Source organism: Leopardus geoffroyi (assembly GCF_018350155.1).
Source record: "Leopardus geoffroyi isolate Oge1 chromosome X unlocalized genomic scaffold, O.geoffroyi_Oge1_pat1.0 chrX_random_Un_scaffold_50, whole genome shotgun sequence".
In the NCBI taxonomy this organism is placed as follows: Eukaryota; Metazoa; Chordata; class Mammalia; order Carnivora; family Felidae; genus Leopardus; species Leopardus geoffroyi.
In genome coordinates, this window is record NW_025543571.1 from 83387 (window position 1) to 107417 (window position 24031).

The following is a 24031-nucleotide window of genomic DNA, read 5'->3' on the forward strand; positions in this document are numbered from 1 at the left end:
AAACATATCATGAAGGCTCTAGAACATTAATTCCAGAGACTGAGTTGATGAGAATAAAACCAGGAGCTATTCAATATATATCTCTGTTGGGTCTCCTGGATGTCTCAGTGGGTTAAGCATCTGCTCAGGTCATGATCCTAAAGTTCCTGAGCTGAGCTCTGCCTTGGGCTCTGTGCTGCCAGCTCAGAGCTTGGAGCCTGCTTTGGATTCTGTGCCTCCATCTCTGCCCCTACCCCACTCACACACTGTCTCTCTCTCTCTCTCTCGAAAATATATATATATATATATATATATATATATATATATTTTTTTTTTTTTTTTTTCCCTTCTTTCAGTGACTTACCTAGTTATCTCCATAGCGTTCAGTGTATGCTCAGGACATTAAATGAGCTGCTGCCGGCACACACCAGACTCCTATTGATGGACAAAATTTAGCTTACTCAGTTCCCTTACAGGATCCATAAGCCACTGTTCCCTGTGTGGTGACAAATTTTACACATGAGGCACCCCATACCCAATCTTGGACCATGCTTCCACCATACCTCACTACCAACTCGGGATACCAGGCCACTGTTGACCCCACTCCTATACCAGTAGGTCCTTCCTTCAATTGCCCACAGCAGAGGCCACACTCAGCTGAAACATTCAATGCACTTTATTGAAGACATTTACTGAAACCATTGAAGACAGGTAATGACAACATAGAGAAGAATGTCTAACAGGTACTACAGCCCACAGGTCGTGGCTCCCCTCCTCTTCAGGTCCCAAACAAGGTGCCTCTGCTTGCCCCAACATGATGGCATCCACCCATAGTCTCCCCTCCTGAGGGCCCCACAGTCTCTGGCCAGGATGATGGATGCTAGCCAGGGCACTCTCCCCTCTTCCTGACATGCTGGGGCCTGGTCCTGCCCTATGGCCTACACAGGACAGTCACAGGACACTGGAAAACTCAGCATGGGGCACTCGGACAAGCCGAAGAAACTCAGTCACAAGTAACAAGAGAGTGGCACATCACAGCACGGTTTCCACGGAGACTCCCGCAGGCCACCTCTGTCCTTGGTCCAGTGCCTCCTTCCTGAGGTCGCGGGGTCAGCACCAGCCATGCCTTCTTCTGTCCTTCCCGCCATCTCCTGGGACTGGGCTTCGACAGGTCTCCGGGGCGGGGTGGGGGCGGCTGCTCAGATAAGAACACACACACATCTCCACAAGAACAAGCAGCAGTTGGCCTAAACCTACAGCGAGGAAGCAGGGGCTGAGCTCACGACACCGCACGACAGCGAGCAGAGCCTGGGCTCGCACTGAAGCTCGGGCCACACACCGGGGGGGCTGAGAGGTGGCTGCTGCGTCAGGCCAGGACACCCGCCGCGGGCTCCTGCACACCTCAGGGCTCTGCACGGGAATGGTAACTAGGGTGCGTGTAGGGGGAGCTGGGGGTGCCACTCGACAAGGGGGGTCAGTAAGGGGCCTACAGAGGCACAAGTGGGCTTCTCAGAGCGTGGAGTGACGTGCTCCACGGGTCAGTGCATGAGGGTCCCCCTCTTGGGCGGCCCGAGGGGCCGGCACCCTTGAGACGGCCCCTAACATCTCCCAGGCCAGTGTGGGTGGCACACATTTTCAGGTGCCCCTCACCTAGGCTAGGGCCAGCCACTCAGGGGTGCTTCCCAGGCTGGCTGCCTGGACTGGCAGGGTTTCGGGCTGGGGCTGGGGCTGGGGCTGGGGCTGGGGCTGGGGCTGGGGCGGAGCTGCCATGGGAGGGGGCACCTCTCCCTGCCCCACTCTGCATCAAGTATGGTCGTCCTGGTCCGTTGGAAGGGCTGATGGTGGTGGCCAGGGTGCCTTGGAAAGATGGGGTCCTGGAAATTTGGGCTGGGTGGGTTGTTGCCTCCATGTGGGGAGAGGCTGCTGCCCTGGCGTGGCCTCCCCCTGCCTCCAGAGCGCTGCTGCCTGAGAGGAGAGGGGGCCTCTGGGCCTTCTGGGCCTATTTGCCCCAGGAGGACTTGGGGGGCCTCACCTCCCCAGCCCCGTCCTCGTTTCCCGACTCCTCTGGGATGGGCTTGGGCCCCTCCTCCAGGGGCTCCCCAGCCTCCTGGTCTCCTGCCTGGGCGAGGCCCTCCGGCTCACAGCCAGGACCTCCCGGGCCCTCCCTGGAAGCGCTGCCCATCTGGGCAGGGGTGGGGCCCCCAGGGGCCTCTGAGGGCCTTGCCTGATCTAGGCCCGCAGAGGCGGGAGCATTTTCATCTTCCTGCGTGGCAGGGAAGATCTTGGGGGCCTCCTCAGGGACGAGGGCTGCCCTGGCGGCATCACGGGCTTCAGGAGCGGCCGTATCAGCTTCGGCACTGCCAGGAACGGCCTCACTGGCCCCTAGGTTGGCCAGGGCAGCCTGGGAAGCATCCTCCCTGGCTGGGGAGGCTTCGGCAACCTCTCCACTGGCCCGGGCAGCGGCCAGGCCTCCGGTGCCCACACGGGCCCCCTCTTCCACTTGCCAGTGCTCGCTCCTAGCTGCGGTGGCCTCCCATGCCTCGGTCTCCTGAACGAGCCGCAGCATCCCCAGGAAGCCAGGCGGTCTCCTGTCCAGCCGCATCCTCCTCAGCTTGTCCTCGAGCATCTCGTTGGGGCGGGCCCGCATCAGCACCTGCTGGGCGCGTAACTGGTCCGCAAGGCTGGGAGGGATGGCCCCCTTCTCCACGGCCGACTGCAGCAGGCCTTCCAGGCGAATCACATAGACGAAGAGAGTCTCCTGGAGCCGCTGGCCACAGGTCAGGAACTTCAGCCGTGCGGTCGTGGGGGTGTCCTTCCTCCCAAACACCTGGACCAGCGCGGCCAGGCAATCCTGTGCAGGGACGTCAGGGTCTTCTGCCGGGAGGCCGCACACGAGATCCAGTGCGGGGCCACCCAAGCTCTCCATCAGCCGCCTCCTCCTCTCCCTTTCTGTGATGTGGCACCACAGGTACAGCATGCCGCTGGCGTGATCCAGCCAGCTCTCAAAGGACTCTTCTTCTCGGTGTGGCTCTTCCACTCCAGGAAAGGTTCTCAGTTTCATAGAGGCCCTGTTTTCCAGCACAGGCTGCCAGGCCGGGCTCCAAGGCTGGGTCTGGGATCTTCCCGCACCTAAGGCTCCTGCCACACCCACAGCTCCTTCCTCACCTGGAGGTCCCGCCTCACCTGCAGCTCCTGCCACACTCACAGATCCTAACAAACCTGCAATTCCTGCGTCCCCAGCGGCTCCCTCCTCATCTGACTCTCCTGCTTCCTCTTCAGGCCCTGCCTGGCCCACAGCGGCTGCCCCGCCTCCAGCTCCTGCCTCGGCTCCAGCTCCTGCCCTGCCTCCAGCCGCTGCCTCGCCTCCAGTCACTTCCTCACCTCCAGCTCCTGCCTCACCTCCTGCCTGGCCTCCAGCTTCTGCCTGGCCTCCTTCCTCACCTCCAGCTGCTGCCCCGCCTCCACTCCTTCCTCACCTCCAGCTGCTGCCCCGCCTCCAGCTGCTGCCCCGCCTCCAGCCCCTTCCTTGCCTCCAGAAGCTGCCTTGCCTCCAGCTCCTGCCCCATCCCCAGCTCCTGCCTCGCCTGCCAGGGCAACCCCTGCTTGCCTCCGGGTCTGTGCAAGGAAATTGAGTGTATCCTCTGACTCTGATTCCGGGGCCTGGGGCAGGAAGACCACAGTCCAGGGTCCTCCCATGCCTGGTATTTGTCGGGGGATCACACTTCGGTTTAAATACTGAGCCATCTCCACCAAGGCGACCTTGGATCTCAACTCCTTTCTGAACACCGTGCCCAGCACTCGGTATCTGCCCAGGGGGTGGAGGGCAGCCTGCACGGCCTCCTGGAATTCCTGGTCCTCACAGTCGTCGGGAATGCCCAGGATGAGCAGCGAGCGCTGCTCATTCGCGCCCATCCACCTGCACCAGTCACGCAGCACTGCCAGTGCCATCGCCACTGCTCACGACCTGAGGGTGGAGAGAAATGACTGGAGAGGGGCCCAGACTGTCGCAGCGTGAGCCCCAGCCTGTGAGTGCAAAGGGGCGAAGGGTGTGTCCAGAGCACACAGCCCCCCCCCCCCACCGCACAGCCAAGCCCATCCTCCTCACACTGGTGGCCCCCTTCCGCCTCTCCTCCTGTTTTGTTTGATTTTTCAAAAACTTTTTTCATACTATACTAATTGATTTACTAGATACAGAGCTAGTCACCTTTTCTTTCTTTTTTTTTTTTTCTGGCATCACCTTTAGGAATTGCTGTTTCTCCCGAGGAATATGTCAAGGTTTCAAATTTTTTATGTACATTTTTCCGTAATATTCTCTCCCTTCTCTTTGTGATGTCTGTCTGATCTATAGGGATAGCCCTCTTTCATTCCTGATACTGGTAGTGTTCCCTTCCTTTTTTCTTGATTACACTCAACAGGGCTTTACCACTTTTGTTTCTCTTTTAAAAAAAAATTTGGGGGGGGGGCACCTGGGTGGCTCAGTCAGTTAAGCCTCCGACTTCGACTCAGGTCACGATCTCATGGTTTATGAGTTCAACCCCATGTCGGGCTCTGTGCTGACAGATAGCTCAGAGGTGGGAGCCTGCTTCAGATTCTGTGTCTTCCTTGCTCTCTGCCCCTCCCCCATCCCTTCTCTCTCTCTCTCTCTCTCTCTCTCTCTCTCTCTCTCTCTCCCTCTCTCTCCCTCTTTCTCTCTCTCAAAAAAAAATTCTTTTTTTAATTTTCTTTAGGTTTGGGGCACCTGGGTGGCTCAGTCGGTTAAGCGTCCAACTTCAGCTCGGGTCATGATCTCCTGGTTCACGAGTTTGAGCCCGGCGTCAGGCTCTGTGCTGACAGCTCTGGCCTGGAGCCTGCTTCAGACTCTGTGTCTCCCTCTCTCTCTGCCTCTCCCCTGCTTGCGCTCAGTTTCCCTCCCTCCTCTCTCTCTCAAATGAAAACATTAAATTATTTTTAAGTTTATTTACTAATTTTCGAGAAAGAGAGAGCTAGGGAGTGTCAGAGAGAGAGGGAGAGAGAGAATCCCAGGCAGGCTCTGCACTGTCAGCACAGAGCCCATTGTGGGGCTTCAACTCACAAACCGTGTGATCATGACCTGAGCCAAAACCAAGAGTCGGACACTTAACCAGTGAGCCACCCAGGCTCCCCTTGTGTCTCTCTTAAAAACAGAAGCCGACATATGGCTTTGTTAAATGTCTCGATAATTTGCTTTCTAGTACTGATTTCTTTTCTTAGTTACAGCATTTTTTCAGCCAGCTAATTTTGCATTTACTTTATTCTTTTTATAGTTTCTTTGAATGCACCATTAGGTCATTGACTTTATGCCTTTCTTCTTTTCTAATATAAACATTTAGAACAATACATTTTCTTCTCATTGCTTCTTTAGCTGCCTCCCAATAATTTCAGTAAGTCGTGGGTTTATTATTCAGTTTGAAATATTTTCCAAGTTCCTTCGTGCTTTCTTCTTTGAGCCACGAGTTTCCAAATATTTAAAAATATGTTACCGTTCCTAATTTTCAATAAAAGTCCCCTGTGACCAGAGAACTTATTATGTAAAAACACAATCCTTTAAAACTCATAGAGACTTTTTTATGGCCCAACATAGGATGTATCTGGGTGAATGTGCAAAGCACTTTTGTAAAGAATCTGTATCTTCTGTGGAGGGCAAGGTCTTCCCCTCCCACGGCTAGAATCCTTATTCCATCTCCCATCTCCGAGGCGACCCAGAGCCCCCCCCCCCCGGTACCCCCCCCAGAACCCCTCCCCCACGCACCCTGGGCCAGTCAGTGCAGTACCTTCCAGCCCATCCCCCTCCCGGCACCCAGGCTCACAGCAGGGTGGCAGCACCCATCTAGTCCCTGGAAGCAGGGCTCCCCGACACGCTTAGACATTAGCCTTCCTCTCCCACCTCCTCACAACCGGAGCTCTCCGTCCCCCCTCCCAACCGTTACCCCTCGCTCCCTTGCTCTCCACACCCTCAGCCAGTCACCCTCCCTTGTGGCCCTCCGAGTCGCGCACCCACCTTAGCCCTCCCCTCTAGCCTCCCCACACCGAGGAGTCCTCCCACCAGCGCCTGCCAGCAGGGGCCCTTCCCCCCCCCCCCACACACACACCCTGAGCGGGCGCCCCCTTCTTGCCAGGGGCAGTTGGCGCCCTTCTTTCCCCGCTCCCCCTTCCGCCCCGCACAGCCCAGTAGCTTCCCCCCCCCCACGCCTCCCCAGTCCTAGGCTCCTCCCCCTCCCCCCCCACCTCAGCAGGGCGCTCTTCCCCCTCCCCCTCTGCCACTCCCAGTAGCCATTAGTCCTCCCACCCAGTCTGAGCGCCCGGCACCCTTCCTCTCCCGCACCCCCGACACCACTGGTCAGGAGCTCTCTCCCCCTAGCCCCCGAAGCTAGCCGCCACCGCCCAGCGGCCAGCCCTGCCCTCTCACCACCCCACCAGGGAATCGTCCCCGCCACCTTCCTCCCCAGCGGTGCTCCCCTCAGGCCTCCAGCCTCTGGCACCAGGGAGCCCTCCTTACCTGCTCCTCACAAGCTTAGATATTAGCCCCACTGGAGCGCCCAACCAGACGCCCCTCAGCCAGCAGGCCTCCTCTCTCTCGGGCCTCCGACACTGTGGAATCTTTCCTTCCCTCGGCTGCCCCCGCCCCGCTCCCACACCGCCACGGGCGTCCGCGTTAGTTCTCCCCTCACCCGGAAGCATGCCCACCGTCCCCCCAACCCCCACAGCGAGGCCTCCATTCGTGCCACGAGGCCTCTATTCCGGCCACCGCCCCCCGCCCCGGACCACGAGCCCTCTACTCTGGCCACCGGGCACCCCCACGAGCCCTCTATTCGGGCCACGAGGCCTCTATTCCGCCCAACGCCCCCCCACGAGCCCTCTATTCGGCCACTAGACCTCTATTCCGGCCACAGCCCCCACACAAGGCCGCTATTCCGGACACCAGCGCCCCCCCCCCGCGAGTTCTCTATTCCGGCTACCGCCCCCCCCCCAACCACGAGCCCTCTACTATGGCCACGGGCCCCCCCCCAACGAGCCCTCTATTCAGGCGACTGCCCCCCCCCACGAGCCCTCTATTCGGGCCACGAGGCCTCTATTCCGCCCAACGCCCCCCCACGAGCCCTCTATTCGGCCACTAGACCTCTATTCCGGCCACAGCCCCCACAAAAGGCCGCTATTCCAGACACCAGCGCCCCCCCCCCCGCCGCGAGTTCTCTATTCCGGCTACCGCCCCCCCCAACCACGAGCCCTCTACTATGGCCACGGGCCCCCCCCCAACGAGCCCTCTCTTCAGGCGACTGCCCCCCCCCCACGAGCCCTCTATTCGGGCCACGAGGCCTCTATTCCGCCCAACGCCCCCCCCCCCACGAGCCCTCTATTCGGCCACTAGACCTCTATTCCGGCCACAGCCCCCACACAAGGCCGCTATTCCGGACACCAGCGCCCCCCCCCCCGCGAGTTCTCTATTCCGGCTACCGCCCCCCCCCCAACCACGAGCCCTCTACTATGGCCACGGGCCCCCCCCCCCACGAGCCCTCTATTCGGGCCACGAGGCCTCTATTCCGCCCAACGCCCCCCCCCCACGAGCCCTCTATTCGGCCACTAGACCTCTATTCCGGCCACAGCCCCCACACAAGGCCGCTATTCCGGACACCAGCGCCCCCCCCCCCCGCGAGTTCTCTATTCCGGCTACCGCCCCCCCCCAACCACGAGCCCTCTACTATGGCCACGGCCCCCCCCCCAACGAGCCCTCTATTCAGGCGACTGCCCCCCCCCACGAGCCCTCTATTCGGGCCACAGCCCCCCCCACGAGCCCTCTATCCGTACCATCGGCCCCCCCCAAGAGGCCTCTATTCAGGCGACCACCCCCCACACAAGCCCTCTATTCAGGCCACCGCCCTCCCATGAGCCCTCTATTCGTAACACCGGCCCCCCCCACAAGGCCTCTATTCAGGCCACCGCCCCCCCCACGAGCCCTCTACTCCGGCCACCGCCCCCCCCCCACGAGCTCTCTACTCCAGCCACCGCCCCCCCCCAACCACGAGCTCTCTACTCCGGCCACCGCCCCCCCCCCCCACCACGAGCTCTCTACTCGTAACACCGGCGCCGCCCCACGAGCCCTCTACTCCGGCCACCGCCCCCCCCCCAACCACGAGCCCTCTACTCCGGCCACCGCCCCCCCCCCAACCACGAGCTCTCTACTCCAGCCACCGCCCCCCCCCAACCACGAGCCCTCTACTCCAGCCACCGCCCCCCCCCCCCAACCACGAGCTCTCTACTCCGGCCACCGGCGCCACCCCACGAGCCCTCTACTCCGGCCACCGCCCCCCTCCCCCCACGAGCCCTCTATTCGGGCCACGAGGCCTCTATTCGGGGCACCCCCCCACCACGAGCCTTCTATTCCGGCCATCCTCACCCACCTCGGCTCCCCGCCCGGGCACCCGCGCCCGACGCAGCCGGGAACTCCGAAGCCCCGGCGCTAACACGGCCCGCGCCCACCCTCTTACCTTCTCCAGCTGGGGGACCGACCCCACGCTCCCACTCACAAGGGTCTGAAGAACTCGCGTCAGCCGCACAGCCGGGAACTGCGTGGCCGCCTCTCCCAAGCACTCGGTGCGAAGGCCACGCGGGCTTCCAGCTCTCCCAGAAGCCCCCAGGCCGAGAAGCTAGAAAGTTCTCGGCGAAGCGCTCTTTACGGAGCAAATGATTGGACCAGGAGAGCACGTGAGGAGGCAAAATGTTACTGTAGCGACTGGGCCGCGCGAGCCGTGGGGGCTCCAGGTTCCAAGGCTCGGAGCCTGCAGAAGGCTCCCCGCCTTCACTTTGCACCCCTACGACGGCCTACCGACAAGGCGGCGGCATCGGAGGGACAGACCTGGGGCTCATCGTGGCGAATCGGGCAGAGTTCCTTCAGAGGTGGCTTTCTATGGTGGTCGGTAAGGTCACAAACATATTCTCTATTTCTATTGATTTCGGATCTAGCTGTTGCAACTGCTGGGGCACACATGTTAAAATCTCCACCTATACTTGTGGGAAAGTCTGCTTTTCTCTGGATTCTGTCAACTTTTGTTTCATGTATTTGGCAGCCCTTTTATTGGCTGCAAGGACGTCTGTCAGTTCTGTGTTCCTGAGTAGTTGATGCTTACATCATCATTACCTGTTATGTCGGGTGATAGTCTTTGCCTTTAAATAGGTTTTGTCTAATTTAATACAGCCATTCCCACTTTCTTAGGCTTACTATTTGCATGCTATATAATGTGGGATTCTCTCACTAGCAACATAGCGGAGTCTTTATTTAAAAAAATTTTTTTTAATGTTTGTTTATTTTTGAGACAGAGACAGAGCATGAACGGGGGAGGGGCGGGGAGAGAGGGAGACGCAGAATCCGAAGCAGGCTCCAGGCTCGGAGCTGCCAGCACAGAGCCCGATGCGGGGCTCGAACTCACGGACGGCGAGATCATGACCTGAGCCGAAGTCGGACGCCCAACCGAATGAGCCACCCAGGCGCCCCATATTTTCAAATTGCATCTCTTGTAGACAGCAAAATCCTCGCTCCTTCTTCCTTCTGACAGTCTGTGCCTTGCAATTGCAGTGTTTAACCCGTTAACTTTGACTATACCTTCTGAACGGTTGGGTTTAGGTGTGTCTTCTTACTGTCCGTCTCAGTCTGCTCATCAGGCTGCTATGACAAAATATCACAGACTGGGTGCCTTATAAACAACAAAATATTTCTTTCTCACAGCTCTGGAGTCTAGAAAGGCCACGATCAAGGTCCTGGCAAATTCTGTGTCGGGTGAGAGCCCGCTTTCCCAGTTAACACACAGCCATCTTCCGCCCATGTCCACAGAAGTGGGTGAGGGACCTCTCCGGAGTCTCTCTTATGATGGATGGCACTAACCCCATTCAAGGGCTCCTCCCCACGACCTGATCACCTCCCAAAGTCACCTCCTAACTCGCCGCGATTGGGATTTAACATGTGAATTGGGGGGAGGACACGAACATTCAGTCTGTAGCACTGTCTGTCCATCTAGTTTTGTTCCTACGTTCCCCTTTTCCTGCCTGAGATAATGAATTATTTAAAATCCCACCGTAACTTATCTACGGCTTTTTTAGGCAGTTATCATTTTGCATCGTTTTTACAGCGGTTCCTCTACAGACTACAACGTATACCCTTAACGGTTCACTTGTCTACCTGAGGTTAATGTTGTACCACTTTACGTAAATGTAAGAACCTTCCCACCATGTAGATTCATTCGCCCTCTACCTCATCCCTCATGCTGTAGTTGCCATATGTGTTACGTCTACCTCTATTATAAAGCCTACAATACGCTAGTATGGTTTTTCCTTGACACGGTCACACGTATGATAAAGATATTGAGAGCAAATAAGTATTCTTTAATAGTTGCCTACATGTTTACCGTTTCTGGCGTTCTTCATCTCTGACCAAAAAAATCAAATTTTCCCTCCACTGTCATGTTTCTTTAGAAAGACTCCCTGGGGTGTCTGGGTGGCTCAGTCGGTTGGGCGTCCGACTTCAGCTCAGGTCATGATCTCACGGTTTCTGAGTTCAAGCCCCAAGTTCAAGGTGAACAAGGCACACATCCTCAATTTTGGGCCTTTCTCATGGGGATTCCACTCACTGTGGCTGGGGACTCAGGGAGAGCACCAGCCTGGGTAGAAAAGCGTGAGTTGCATTTTGGACCTGTGAGTTGCGCGCATCCAAGTGGAGATGTCTAGAATGCAGCTGGATAGAAGGGGCAGGGACTCTGAGGAGACGTCTGGGCTAGGGAAAGAGTGGGGCATTATGGAAAGCTCCAGGTGGCCCGGGGATGAGTCCACCTACAGACGTGTCTCACCTGCCCCTCCTCCCAAGTGTACACATAGGCCTGGGGACGGGCCCCTAGTGGGAACAGGCCGTGGGGGGCGAGGTGCAGCTGGCTGCGGGTCGACCTCAGGCTGAGCAGCTGCCCTAGGCTGCTGGAAGGTGAGCCTCCCGTCCGCCAGGACACCTCGGAAAAGCTGGATAGCTCTCGCAGGTCCCTGTGATTGGTGACCCTTCTGGCCACAGCCCCTGCCGCCCAAAGGAATGCCTGGAGACAGGACACCGCTGGCTGCTCTCCCAGCAGCCATTCGCCCTTACTTCGTTGCTCTGAGGACCCCCTTTTTTGTTTCAGTGTCTGTCCCTCCCTCACACAGCTCAGGGCATGATAACCCCCGATCCCCAAATCCAGAGGCAGGTCTGATTGGTCCACGGCCAGCGGCGCATGGCATTCCTAGGGCAACTATTAGTGATCTGGGCAGCCCACCACCCAAAAGGCCCAGCAGGGTGGGAGGAGAGGACTCACATCCTGCGTGAGGAGGAGGGCTTCTCTTTCTTCGGGCAGGGTCAAGGAAGCACGTGGTCCCAACTGCTGCTCACAGACCTTCCCCACAACACAGAGAGCAGCCTGACTCCGGAGCCAAGACTCGATGCTACAAGGAGGCTGGGTCGGGGCGCCTGGGGGGGCTCAGTCGGTTGCGCGTCCGACTTCAGCTCAGGTCATGATCTCGTGGTGCACGAGTTCGAGCCCCGCGTCGGCCTCTGTGCTGACAGCTCGGAGCCTGGAGCCTGCTTCGGATTCTGTGTCTCATTCTCTCTCTGCCCCTCGCCCACTTGTGCTCTGTCTCCCTCTGTCCCTGAAAAATAAATGTAAAAAAAAAAAAATTAAGAAGGAGGCTGGCTCTTGGGGCAGTGTAGCACCTAAGGACACAGAGTGGGGGGGGGGACATCAAGGGACAGTGGTAGGCACATTGGGAGGGTCAGTGAAGGGACGGGGTGGCCATACTGGAAGGGACCGTTGAGGGACAGTGGTGGCCACACTGAGGAAGGACAGCAAAGGAAAAGTGTTGGCTCCCCTCTGGGAGATTCAGCGGCCAGAGCAGCAATGCCGTCATCGGCAAAGCCCCAGCTCCAGCCTGAGCTTCAAGCCCACAAAGGCCAAGGTGGGCTGTTTGGAAGGGAGGGTTTTGCTCCCTCCTGGCACCCAAGCCCGACGCCACTGCCCCCACCATCCTCGCTACGAGCGCCCCATCAAAGCTCAGGGACCCCGAGGGTATGAGGACTGGCCCCCCATGTGACATAACATCTCCCCCCGCACGAGCCACTCAGTGTTCTGACCCTCGCGCCGGGTAAGGAGCAGCCTCCGTGACCCGGCACACTGACTGCCACGCGCATTCCCAGCTACCGCACACCCCAGGGCCCCCCCCCCCCTCCCCCCCCCCCCCCCCGTCTCCCAGCAGGACGGTTTGGACCGCCCCCTCCTCCACCCGCAGGCTCCGCTCCATCCATGCCACCTTCACCACAGGGGTGCGCAGGTGCGGGGACCTGCATAGAAACAGCTTGTGCTGTCCATCTGTCCACAAACCAGCTCGCCTCCCATGTCAATCCCGGGCTCTGTCTGTCACCCTCAGTTGGTGTGAAGGCTCTGCACAGGCCCCGGACCGCCTTCCTCCATGGGAGGAACGGGCTGGCAGGGCAGGTCGGCCACAGCGTAGGTGGCATGGGGGGCAGGGGTGGCGTCCTCCCGCAGGCACCACCCCAGGCCAGCCACCTGCGACTTTGTCCCACGGCCTCCTCGGGCCTGGCCTCCCTGCACCTGGCTCAGACCCCACCCTCCCCAGCGAGAGGTTCACTCACTTCCACTGATGACTCAGACTCCCCTGGACTCCTTCTTCAGTCCCCTTCCCCACTGGGGTCCCTGGGACCTGCTGCCCTCAGGGCACCATCCCCCGCCTGCAGTGGGTGAGGCTGCCTCTCTCCAGGAAGGTTCAGCCTCCTCCCACAATGAGGGGAGGCACACGGGAGGAGAGAGGGAACAGGACGGCCCCGTGCCGGTCACTGTTGGAGCCGACCGGGGCGTCCACAGACTTCTGGCATATTACGCTCTCCGGGCTTGGCGTGTGTTTGAAAGTCTTGGGAATGAAAAACTTGAAAAAAGGCTAGAAGGGAAATTGTCCTCCTGCGACAACGGTGGGCTTATCCGCTTCTCTTCGTAGGTCTATCACCTCTGCTTTAGGCATTCTGACGCCGTCCAGGCTAAGTGTAGTAATGCCACCACCGCCGACGTGAGAAGCCCAAACGGCCGCACACAATGACACATCGTCTCTCATTTCTTTGTTTTCACAGCCAGCCCTGTGACAACCCTTCCACAGTGGGTGCTGGCACGCACTCCTAGAACCTGCTCCTGGCCTGCGGCTCTCACGCCCATCCTTCCATAAAGGTTGAATGTTCCAGGCCAAAGGGGCTACCTTCCCTGAGTCTGTCCCACCCTCCGCCATCCAATGACTGCCAGCTGATGTGGGGCGGAAAGGCCCAGTCCCTTTCCCTCAGCAGGCTCAGCCCATTCCCTGGGATGTGGGTTTTCTGGGGCTGCTGCCGAGAGTTCCCACAAGCCAGGTGGCTTAAACCTCTAGGAGTGCGCGCCCTCGTGGCTCTGGGGGCCGGAAGGCCAAACTTAAGGGTGTTAACAGGGCTGCGCTCCTTCCAAAAGCTGGGAGCAGGGGAGCGTCTTTCTTGCCTCTCCCGGTCTCGCGGGGCTCTCAGCATTCCCGGACCGGTGGCCGCACGCCTCCATCCTCTGTCTACGCCTCCGTGCGGGCTTCTCTCCGTGCGTCTCTTCTGTCTCTCACAAGGACCCGTGTCATTGGATTTAGGGCACACCTGGAGAACCCAGGATGACCTCCAGATTCTTAACTCCATCACACCTGCAAAGACCCTTTTTCCAAAAAAGGTCACAGTCACAGGTTCCAGGAGTTAGGATGTGACACATCTTTTCAGGGGCCACCGTACACCCGCCGAGACCTCAAGAGCCCAGGCCCAGGCCTGCCCAGCCAGTCTCCCCGGGGGAGGGTCAGAGCCCGCAGCGAAGGACCACAGGGGACTCTTCTGCCTCTGTTCCGGGGAAGGGCCCCCAAAGCTGTGTTGCCCTTGGCCTCCTGCGAGGCCTGCTCCCTGCAGCCAGAAGTACCCTGAGTGAGTGTACCCAGCTCTCCCCCTGAGCCAGGGGCAAGTAGCTGAAGGCCTCTGGCTGCAGACCAAGGCTCTCCTGGCCAGGGCCTAGGGCCATTTGAAAACAAGAGATGCCCGAGCTCTGCTTTTGTGAGGAGGGGTACAGCTCAGAGGCAGAAAGGGTGCCCACCTCATACTCACTTCCCAGCCCCCCGCCCCGCCCCGGCCGGGGGGGGGGGGGGGGGTGGGGGGGTGCTGGGTGGGTGAGACACGCAGTTCGCCGGTTCTTGCTCGTTGCTTTACTTTGCCAGCCTCTTTCATAGTCCTGACCTCAAGTAACCCATTGTCAGTGGAGCATGCGTCCCGAGTCAGCCCTGGATTGCAATCCTGGCTCTGCCACATGGACGGTGACCTGTCAGAAAATGGAGACCCCGGTGCCCAACCTGCAGCCCAGCTCAATGGTCACGAAAAGGTCTGGGGGGCAGGGGCGGCAGATGGAAAACGGGTGCGGCTCTTTCCTTCATCTGTCTGCGCACGGACTTCCCCAAGGCCCCCCCTCGGTGCACCCCGTTTTCTCCTCTTTGCCCTCCTGGCTTAAGTGCGTTGGTCTCTTACTGGGTGCCCCCACAGCGTCCCATGGATCCCAGATGGATGAACAGATGACTGGATGGACGCAAAACCCCCGGGGTCTGACCCACGGGAGGTGCTCGGCCAATGCCGCCCCTCCCCTGGCCCCTTGGCGGCGGGGGGGGGGGGCACACGGCGGGCCGGCCACTGCTACTCAAGTCCTGGAAGCAGCCCAGATGGGAAGCAGAAGTGCCCCGGGGTGCCCTGGCAATCAGGCCAGATCCCCCGTGGGGCGCGCTGGGACCAGCGCGGGGACCCAGCCGCCCTCCCGCTGCGACGCGCATGCTCCATGCCCCCCCCCCCCCCCCCCCCCCCGCCGCGCCTGGTTCCCACGCCGCCGCCGCCGCCGCCGCCACCGCACCGCCCCGGCCCCGCCCGCTCCCCGCCCACCTCCCGGCCCTGCTCCTGGCTCTAGACAGAGGAGGATGGACAGCCTCGCAGAACGCGCCTCCTGAGAGCGGCGCCCAGGGACCAGGTCGAGACCGGGCGGGGAATCCCGCCATCTCCTGGGGCCGCTGTCCCCGAGGGCTTCTCGGAGGCGGCAGCCTTGGCCTTGGGCCTGCCGGGGGCGGGGGGCAGGGGGTGGGGGTTAGGACCCACAGCCCGGCAGCGGCCCGCGGAGCCCCAGTATGCCGGCCTGGCAGGGCTGTGGCGGCCCAGAGCGGGACCCTGTGGAGGGGAGGGGGGGGGGCGTCTCGGCAGGCAGGTGGCCATGGGGCGAGGGAGAGGGCCCCTGGAAAGCAGCCTATGTTTATTGACTGCGATTGGCCTCTGATCCTGGAGCTGGCAAGGGAGCCCCCGGCGGGTAAGTTTGGATTTTGCGCCCGTGTGTGTGGGTGCGCTGGGCAGGCCGGCAATTCGAGGTGGCGGCACTCCTGCTCAGGGGCACCTGGCGAACTCAGCAGGCACAGGCCGTAAGGGTCCCAGACGTGTCCTGGCGGCTAGCTATCAAGGGGGTAGGGGGGCGGGGGGGCGGTGGTGCCCCCCTTTGGGGAGACCGTTGGTGGTGAGGAGCTCCCCAGAAGAAGGTGTAGGAAGAGGAAGCCAGGGGTGGGATGGAGGGCCGGCAAGATCAAGAGAGGGAGGGAGCGAGCTGAGCGGGGAAGGAGCTCCGGCAGTCCTCCAGTCCCACAGATGTGTGCCTGGCAGCCCCCGCGGGCCAGGCCCCTGCAGGCATTGGCGATATGGCAGGGAAGAAAATGGCAAAAGTCGCCCCACGTGGGTCCAGGCCTAGCGGCAGGGCGCACACGACAGGACAGCAAACATCTGAAATGAAGGATGCGAGAGTGTGTTCATCGGTGGTAAGTGCCCTGGGGAAACTAGAGCAGAGGGAAGGAGGTGAGGGGCTGGGTCGCAAGCCTGAGTAGATGAGGGTATTTCAGAAAACCTTGAAGGAGGTGAGAGTGTGTACCGGGCGGCGGGAACAACCAGTGCAAAGGGCCTGAGGTATGAGGGGACTGGTGTGTGGAAGGGAATGCGCAGAGGACGGCGTGGCAGGAGCAGAGGGAGCGAGCAGGTGGGAGGGGGGCAGGGCGAGGCCAGGAGGGGCCACACGGGTCTACTCTGAGTCAGATGGGCACCCCGGGGAGGGCCGTGAGCAGGCAAGGCCAGAACCCCATTAGGAGGTGGCCCTGTTTACCATCAGTTCAGCCTCTGCCCCTCCCCCGCCCCCCACCGCCCAGGACAGGGGAGACCCCAGTTGCAAGGCTGATCCTTAGATGATCCCTAGAGGGCTTTGTTGGGTGGAGCAGCGTGGAAGGCCCTGGGGTGACCTGCGGCCTCCCTAGGCCCAGGGCCCTGGGGCCGACCCACCCAGCGGGCTGCAAGCCCTGAGGTCCCCAGGGAAGGCTGCCGGAGCCAGGAGGAGGCAGCCGGGGTCTGGAAGTGCCAGGCCTCAGAGGAAGTCCGCCAGGAAGGAAGAAGCCTGACTGCAAGAGGCCTGGCGCCACTCCTCCTCACAGATGAAGAAGCCCCAGTTCCTGATCCCAGTTCCTGTGTGGGGTCGCCTCCTGCCTTTCCTGGGGTTTGTTTTCTGTGTTCTTTTCCTGGGGAAATAGCCCCATCTCCTGGTCTTCTGTAGGCACCAGCACAGAAGCCCACTGGCTGCCTCTTTTTTTTTTTTTTTTTTTTCCCCCGTTAATTTTGTTTAAATCTTTCTCTGTTTTTGAGAGGGACAGAGAGCCACAGAGCGCAAGCAGGGGAGGGACACAGAGAGAGGGAGGCACAGAATCCCAAGCAGGCTCCTGGCTCCGAGCTGTCAGCACAGAGCCCGAGGCGGGGCTCGAACTCACGAACCGTGAGATCATGCCCTGAGCCCAAGTCGGAGGCTTCACCCACTGAGCCACCCGGGTGCCCCTCCCTTTTCATTTTGAACACCGGCAAGCAAACAGACGAAATCGAGAGGACAGTCTAAGGCAGCGCAGGTGCCCACCCCCCGGGGCTAGCGGCGGCCTCCAGCTTGCCTTGTTTGCTTGTTTCTCTCTTTCTCGGTTTCTCCCTCCCTTGGTCCTTCTATCCTTCGCTCCCTGCTTTTCTCGCTCTCTCGCTCTCTCTTTCTCTCTCTCCTCTTCCCTTTCCTTTGTTTTTGCTGAAACAGTTTACAGGAAGCGTGCGTACCATTTTCTCCCTACGTGCTTCAAGAAGGAAGGACATTTCCTCCCATGACCCAGTGCCGTTATCCATCCAACCCATGCCCGGCGCGGGCTCCTGCTGTCGTCTGAGAGCCGCTGCACAGTCACCCTCCAGGCCCCCACTGCCTTTGACTCCTCTTTCCTTCATGCCAGCATCTCATCGAGGACTTCGTTACACTTGACCATTGGCCGTCTGGTTTATCTTTTCATCTGAAGCAGCCTCTCTCCCCGGCCTCGTCTTTTCCCCCCGGCGCTGAGACACGCAGGAGACCGGGAACAGCCCACCTTCTAGATTGGGCCGGTGGCTCCCTTGTAGCTAGTGTCTTTAAGTGGTCCCTCTGTCCCCAGTATCCTTTATAAACCGGGTGCGGGGGCACAAGGCTGCACTAGAATTGGGTCAAGCTTTGGCAAGAGCCTTGTGTCCTCCCTGGGGTGGCATCGTCACAGCAGGCGTGTCCGACCTCTGTCCAGCAGCCGTTCGCTCAGCTTTCTGTCTCGGGACCAGCGGTAAGCAGGGGAAGACATCTTGACATCGTGCGGCTATGCACGCCTCCTGGGTCTGTCACCCGGCGGTTTTCGCGTCCACTCCGCCTTAAGGGATTCTTTCTATCTGATTAACGTCAACGGCTTCGTCGGACACATGAGTTTATTTCTTCGGGGCTAGTGTTGGTGGACAGCTCGTCACTGGCGATAAGGGACCTTGCGGCAATGTAAATGCTCCGGGACCCCGTCCCCCCATCCTCTCTCCTGTAGCATGAGTAAGCTGGAGTCACCCACGCAGCAAAAGCATCCTGGGCCCGCTCCCCACCAGCCACTGCCTGGCTCTTCCGCTTCCCCACCGGGGAATGGCACATTCTGGCCTCCAGCTGGGTGCGGAGCACATCCTTGGAGCAAACTTTCTTTGGCCCCGCTGTTTCCTGGCACTGAGAACCGATGCGGAGGAATCAGACGCTGCCCACTCTGTCCCTGACAGACTCTTCCTGCCCTTGGTGCGAGCCCCCGCTGCCTCCTGTCCCCAAGGCGCACACGTGGTCTCTCCCCTTTCGCACCCCCACCCCGGCCCCAGTCTCAGCCCCGGGACCGCCCGGCTTGGGCCCACCCAAGGGCCAGATATGAGCCATGCCCTTAGCCTGCTACTCTCTTTGCTCCCCCGCAGCCTTCGGCTCTCGGCCTGAGCGTGACTCCTTCCGAGAGCACCCCTCCCCTAGCTATTGTGGCTCCCTCCATAGTGCGTTTCGCTAGCCTGGTCTTCCTCTGTTCCTTGACAGTGAGGTTGTTTACAGGTGGAGTGGCGTGTGTGTGTTGGGAGCTTTTCTGTAAGGACCCTGACCTGAGAGGAAAAGGGGTCAGCCGTGGAGCTTCCGGGGATGGCTGGAAAGTCGGGGTGCAGGGGCCCTGCCCCCATGGGAAGAAAGGAATGAGAAAGAGGAAGCCAAGGCTCGCCGGAGGTGGGCAGGACTCCCTGTCTGGCGGCCCACCGCCCAGGTGAGGGGAGAGGGCGGCAGCTCGGTCTGGGAAAGGGTTATGGGTTGGATCGTGTCCCCCAAGAAAGATGTGTTCGAGTCTTGCCCGCCAGCAGCTGTGACTGGGACCTAACCTGGATGAGGTGGTGCTGGACGAGGGCGGGCCTCATCTCGCACTTGGCTTTTGCCGATCCCCTTAGCTTGTTTGTACCCCCGCGATGGCAGCCATTCTCTTGAAGGCCGGACCCAAGGTGAGCGGGGCTCCCTCACCGTCTCCGTCCGCCCCCTCATCATGCCCCAGCCTCACAGCTCTGGCAACCCCGAGTCTCCCCTTAGCTGCTGAGTTCTCTGAGTCCCCACCCCCACCCCCACCCCATGTTTGGTTGCCGCCCGCCCATCCTGCGACCCATGGGGCTGAATTCCCCTGCAGCCCCGGGAATGTCTCATTTTAGGTGCCGGCATCGTTTGCAGACGTGCCCGTGTACTTCATCAAGACGGGACGGAAGCTTCTGGACCTCAGTCAAAGGATCCTCTACAAGAGAGTGTTGCTGGAGAACTAGCGCCATTTGGTGTCACTGGGTAAGGACCTCACACCCACGTCCAGTCGCCACGGCTACTGGATCTCTGAACGGAATCGCTTGTTGGTTACTGTAAGCCCGAGAATACGTGCATTGACCCGAAGTGGTAACCCCAAGGGCCCCCATCGTAGTACTTTTGCATAGAAAGTCGTGGGTTGACTAGACCTCTTCTACCCAAAAGGTGGACGCACGTTATCCTTGAATGTGTGTGTGCGCTCTCTGAGACTTCATTTATTTTTATCAAGGCTGACCTGTACAGAGTTTAGCAGTTTCTGTTCCTTGAGCCGAGCCAGGCGAAGAGGCCCAGGAGAAGAAAAGCGTTTGGTTTTGCAGCCTGAATCAATCCAGAAAGGAGCTGGGGTGCCCCCCCCCCACTGCGACTCACTGAGACCCACTGCCTGCGGGGCTGCAGGGGGCCCGTTTCCTCCATTTCTTCTCTCCAGATTTAACCTCTACAATCTAACCACACACAGGGAGACTACTTTCTTCCCCTTGGTTCTTTCTGACCCTCACTGGGCAGATGCAGGGTTCACGGCGCAGCTCCGGAATCGTCAGTCGATGCCACATGTCCCAGCAGCCTCCTGACCTCCCTGCAGGCCAAGGAAGAACACCGTTATCCTGCTGGCCCCAATCACCACCTCCTTGGGGCTCCCCGTGCCCGCCTGGCCCCCATGCATCCAAAGTCCATGCATCCAGAGTCCATGGCGGTGCCCATGATGCTGCTCAACCTCGTGGACCAGCTGGGGGAGGCGGACGAGGAGCTGGCGGGCAACTACGCGGAGCTGGGGGACTGGTGCGCCCAGAGGATCTGCAGCACGTCCAGGTTGGGGACGCGTCCGGGGGACGGGAGGCGGACGCTGGCCGCCAGGACGGGTCTCGGGGGGCTGGGGAGCGGGGGACCCCCGCTCCCCACCCCCTGCAGCACCTCCTTGGCTCACGCCCCACCACCGCCACCCCAGCTGGGCGCCGATGGTCCCCTTTACGGATGGGGAGACACGGAGGCCGGGGAAGCGCAGGACCCTACACCCTGGGGAAGGAGGAGGGCCCAGGGGAGCTGGGGGGGGGGAGAGACGCCAAGGGCAGGAGGGAGGGTGCCGGAGCCCCTGGTGTGTTAGAGGGAGCAGGAGACCCGGCCAGATCCAAGTCTTCCCAGGCCTCTGTGTGTTCCAGGACAGCCACTTTGGTGGTGGTGGCAGGATATCCTGCTTGGAGATGGTCGGACTTGGCAGGTGCCTGGAGGATGAACTTCAGGAAGGTGTGGGAGATGCATTTGGCCAACTGTCACTATCAGGGAGTGAACTTCTAAAATTCAAGAAGAATTTGGAACTCTGTCTCCGAATGCTACTGTTGTTATAATTTTGTCGTCCACTTTCACCCTCCGACTGTCAGGGTCGGCCTTCCGCGACAGGGGCCATGGTCTCAGCTGCCGGCACCTGTTTCTCGGGTTCCCGCGCCATGTGCTGTCAGGCTTTACGCCGGCAGCTGCATGATGCCTAACGCTTTTCAAGCAGCCCACCGGACTTGGGAAGAAAAGTTTCAGTAGCATGTTTTCCAGAAGGAACTTTGTGCCTAGGATAAACAGTTTGGTCAAATCTCAGAAAATCTTTGTGTTTAGTGACTATAGCAGTCCTTGTGACAGCAACTAGTTCCCTAAAGCACGTTATAAAGTCTGGTGTGAAGCGTGTTTAGTCGAGATCAAAAGTGTTTTAAGAGCCTTGTTTTTCCCTGAAACTTGGTTCCTTTCTTCATGTGTTACATTCTTTATTATTTCAAGATCAGAGATGATTTATCAAAGAAACAGTTGTATACAAGTTGGGAGATAGTTCCTCCTGGAAGTTCTGCTTTATTTCATCCTGGCAAAAATGAGAATTCTCCATAGGACTTTTTCCGAAAACACTCGCGGCCTACGTGGAATCAAACAGCTGAATGAGGCATCCCATTCTGAAAGTCGTTCCACTCAGTGCTACGATGGGGTCCTCAGGGAAGTGGAGGGTCCCGGAGCAGCTGAGTGAAACTGAGGGCGGGAGCGAGGGGGCCAGAAACCGAGGGCACGTTAAAAAGCAGGAAACCCAAACCACTATGCGAGTCTACCAAACCAGCGAGTGAGGAATTATTCTGTGTCATATTATTATTAACAACACATAAACACTCTCTATTTTATATGCTTTTAAGTTTATTGTGAAATACGCAAGCAAAACGTGAATATAATTCTCATTTTAAAACATTAAACAAATAGGAATAAAACAAAAGCTCCTTTTAGCCATTCTCTAGGCCCCTCTCAATTCCCCCTTTCCCGGAAGATCCTTCCCGACATTTCCTGCATGTTTACATGCATATATGTACGGACACACTGGAGAGTTTCTCATACTATATGCTTATTCTGCAACTCGCTCTCTCTCCCAATTCCCCCTTTCCCAGAAGATCCACAAGGAAGCGTGCCTGGGAGAGAGTTTTTAATTATAGCTCTGTACTCCACAGCATGGATAGAGCAGACTTTGTTCCCAGCTTCCCCTCCTCGATGCACATTTAGGGGTCCTGCGGGGTTTCGCTGATGGGCACAATGCCGCATGGACACTCTTGCCCCATCACACACACACACACACACACACACACACACACACACGAACACTGCTGTAAGATTGAGTCAGGGAGGGCAGCGCTAGATGGCTCCAACCAAGAGACCACCAATGATGCAGCTAGTGGCTTAGAGAAGACTGAACATTGTTACTCGCTCTCATAAGGGTCAGCCGAGCACTCCAGGTTGAAGGGACATCTCTGTTCCACGCCGTCACTCAGGAAGCCCGGTGCTTCTCAGGCCATTTGTGGTGAAAGACCAGTTTATGTCCACCCACCCCCCCAATCCATTTTGCCCAAGGCTTTTGTAAAATGCAATAAAGATATCATGGTGATGTTGAGTTGCTATAAAAGCTTCACAACACTTCCTCCTGATGGACTCGCCTCATCCTGGACCCTAAGGGCACCTTGTGGCTGAGCAGTGGTCCAGGAACCACGCCCAGGAGCTCAGCTCGAGGGCATTGCCTTCACTGCTGGGTCAGCTCCTGCACAGGTGTATCTGTGCTCTGGATCCTGGGAAGCGCAGGGAGGACAACGGTGCGCATCCAGGGTGAGCACTTGTCCCCTGAGCAGGTGACGGAGAAGTTGGACACATCACCCCTCACTCTTGCATTCCGTTGGTGAATTCTTACCCCCATGGCCACCATACCTGCCCCCAAGGGAGCCTGGGAAACAGTCTAGCTGAGCCACCCAGCACCCGGGAAGAACAGCCTTGCACAGAGACAATGAACAGTCTCCCCCACAGATACCCAGAAGTGGGTTCAAATGGTACAGGCATTTGAAAAATACATACTGTCAAACTTCTCTCCAAAAGGGTGTGTACCAAGCATGTACGAGAGTTCCCATCCCCCCCCCCACACACACACACAGTAGCCAATAGTGATTGCCAGAAATTATATCTCCTTGTCATCATTGGCATTTTTCATGATTACTAGTGTAGTCGGGGTGGCCATCTTTTCAAATATTTATCGTTCATCCATACACTTCCGCAAACTGCTTGTTCTTATTCTTTGTCAGTTTTCATATTGACTTGTAGGGATTTTTATATGCTTGACATGAACCCTTCATTTGTTATACATGTTGCATATGCTTTCCTCCACACTGTCACTTATTTTTAACTTAATTTATAGTGCTTTTATTGCGATGCAAACGTTGTAGTTTTCCTCTTCATGCTGTCAAATGTCTCGCGTTTTTCTTCTATGGTGTCTGCTCGCTTCAGCATCTTCTTTATCCGAAGACTAGAAAGATATATTTCTCTAGTTTTTTTTAAATAATTTTTTATAGTTTTATTGTCACAGTTCTTCTCATGTTTAGATTTTTTAATCCCTTAGGAATCTCTTTTCATCTATGGGATCTGTTTAGAATCTACTGTTTTGCCCAACGCCATCCTTTCCCCCTGTTAACTAAAATGCCAAATTAATTATGTAGAATATAAGCGCCACACTTCTATGAGAACAAAGGCTTTGTTTTATCTACCCCTGAAACAGTATCCGCCACATCCTAGACAATCACTGTTCGTCAAATGAATTAAGGGATGGATGGATGGATGGATGGGTGGATGGACACTAAAGTGCCAAATTTTCTTCAGTGTATTTCTAGAATTTCTGTCATTCCATCAATTAGTATGCTGATTCTTGCATCAATGCTATTTCAATTACTCTAACATTGTAATATGTTTTGATACCTTTCTTTCAAATTTTAGGGCCTAGCTTGTGCATTTCTCTTCAGAGTGGATTTACAAACCAGCTTATCAGTTTCCATTAAAATCTTCTTGGGATTTTTATTGGGGTGCATTGGAGTTATAGCTTAATTTCAGAGGAACTGACATCTCTCAAAGTTGAGTCTTTCTTTCCAAGAACATGATATATCTCGTCTTTTATTGAGGCTTGCTTTTATGTCCTATAGTGAGTTTTTGTATTGTTCTTCACATCTGTCTTAGACATTTTAATACATTTTAGTCCAAAGCATTCAATAGTTTGTGTTGCTCATGGGATCAGGAGGTTTTTTGTGTTTTGTTTTGTTTTGTTTTTGTTTTTGTTTTGTTTTTTGTTTTTTATTTTTGTTTTTTTGTTTTTGTTTTTGTTTTTGTTTTTGTATAACATATTTGTCAGTTGCTAATTGCTGGGAAGGTAGAGCTTGTGAAAAGCTCGCGTATGATTCCCAGGTCCTTCTTGAAGATTCTCTAGACAAATGAGCATA

The 24031-nt window shown here is 57.7% G+C and overlaps 1 protein-coding gene and 1 pseudogene across 1 annotated transcript in view; one reads left to right on the top strand and one right to left on the bottom strand.

The window, feature by feature from the left end:
- Positions 1 to 637: 637 nt before the first annotated feature.
- LOC123595711 lies at positions 638 to 8686 on the bottom strand (annotated as a pseudogene).
- A 5636-nt stretch (positions 8687 to 14322) lies between these two features.
- The window catches only part of LOC123595713 (cyclin-dependent kinase 13-like), a 34129-nt gene continuing 24420 nt past the window's right edge, over positions 14323 to 24031 (top strand). Inside the window, exons 1-4 of the mRNA XM_045473384.1 lie at positions 14323 to 15392; positions 19133 to 19259; positions 19779 to 20081; positions 20429 to 20513. Of these exons, the coding sequence (XP_045329340.1) occupies positions 14675 to 15392; positions 19133 to 19259; positions 19779 to 20081; positions 20429 to 20513 (1233 nt within the window). The 5' untranslated portion in view covers positions 14323 to 14674. The remainder of the gene's footprint in view (positions 15393 to 19132; positions 19260 to 19778; positions 20082 to 20428; positions 20514 to 24031) is intronic.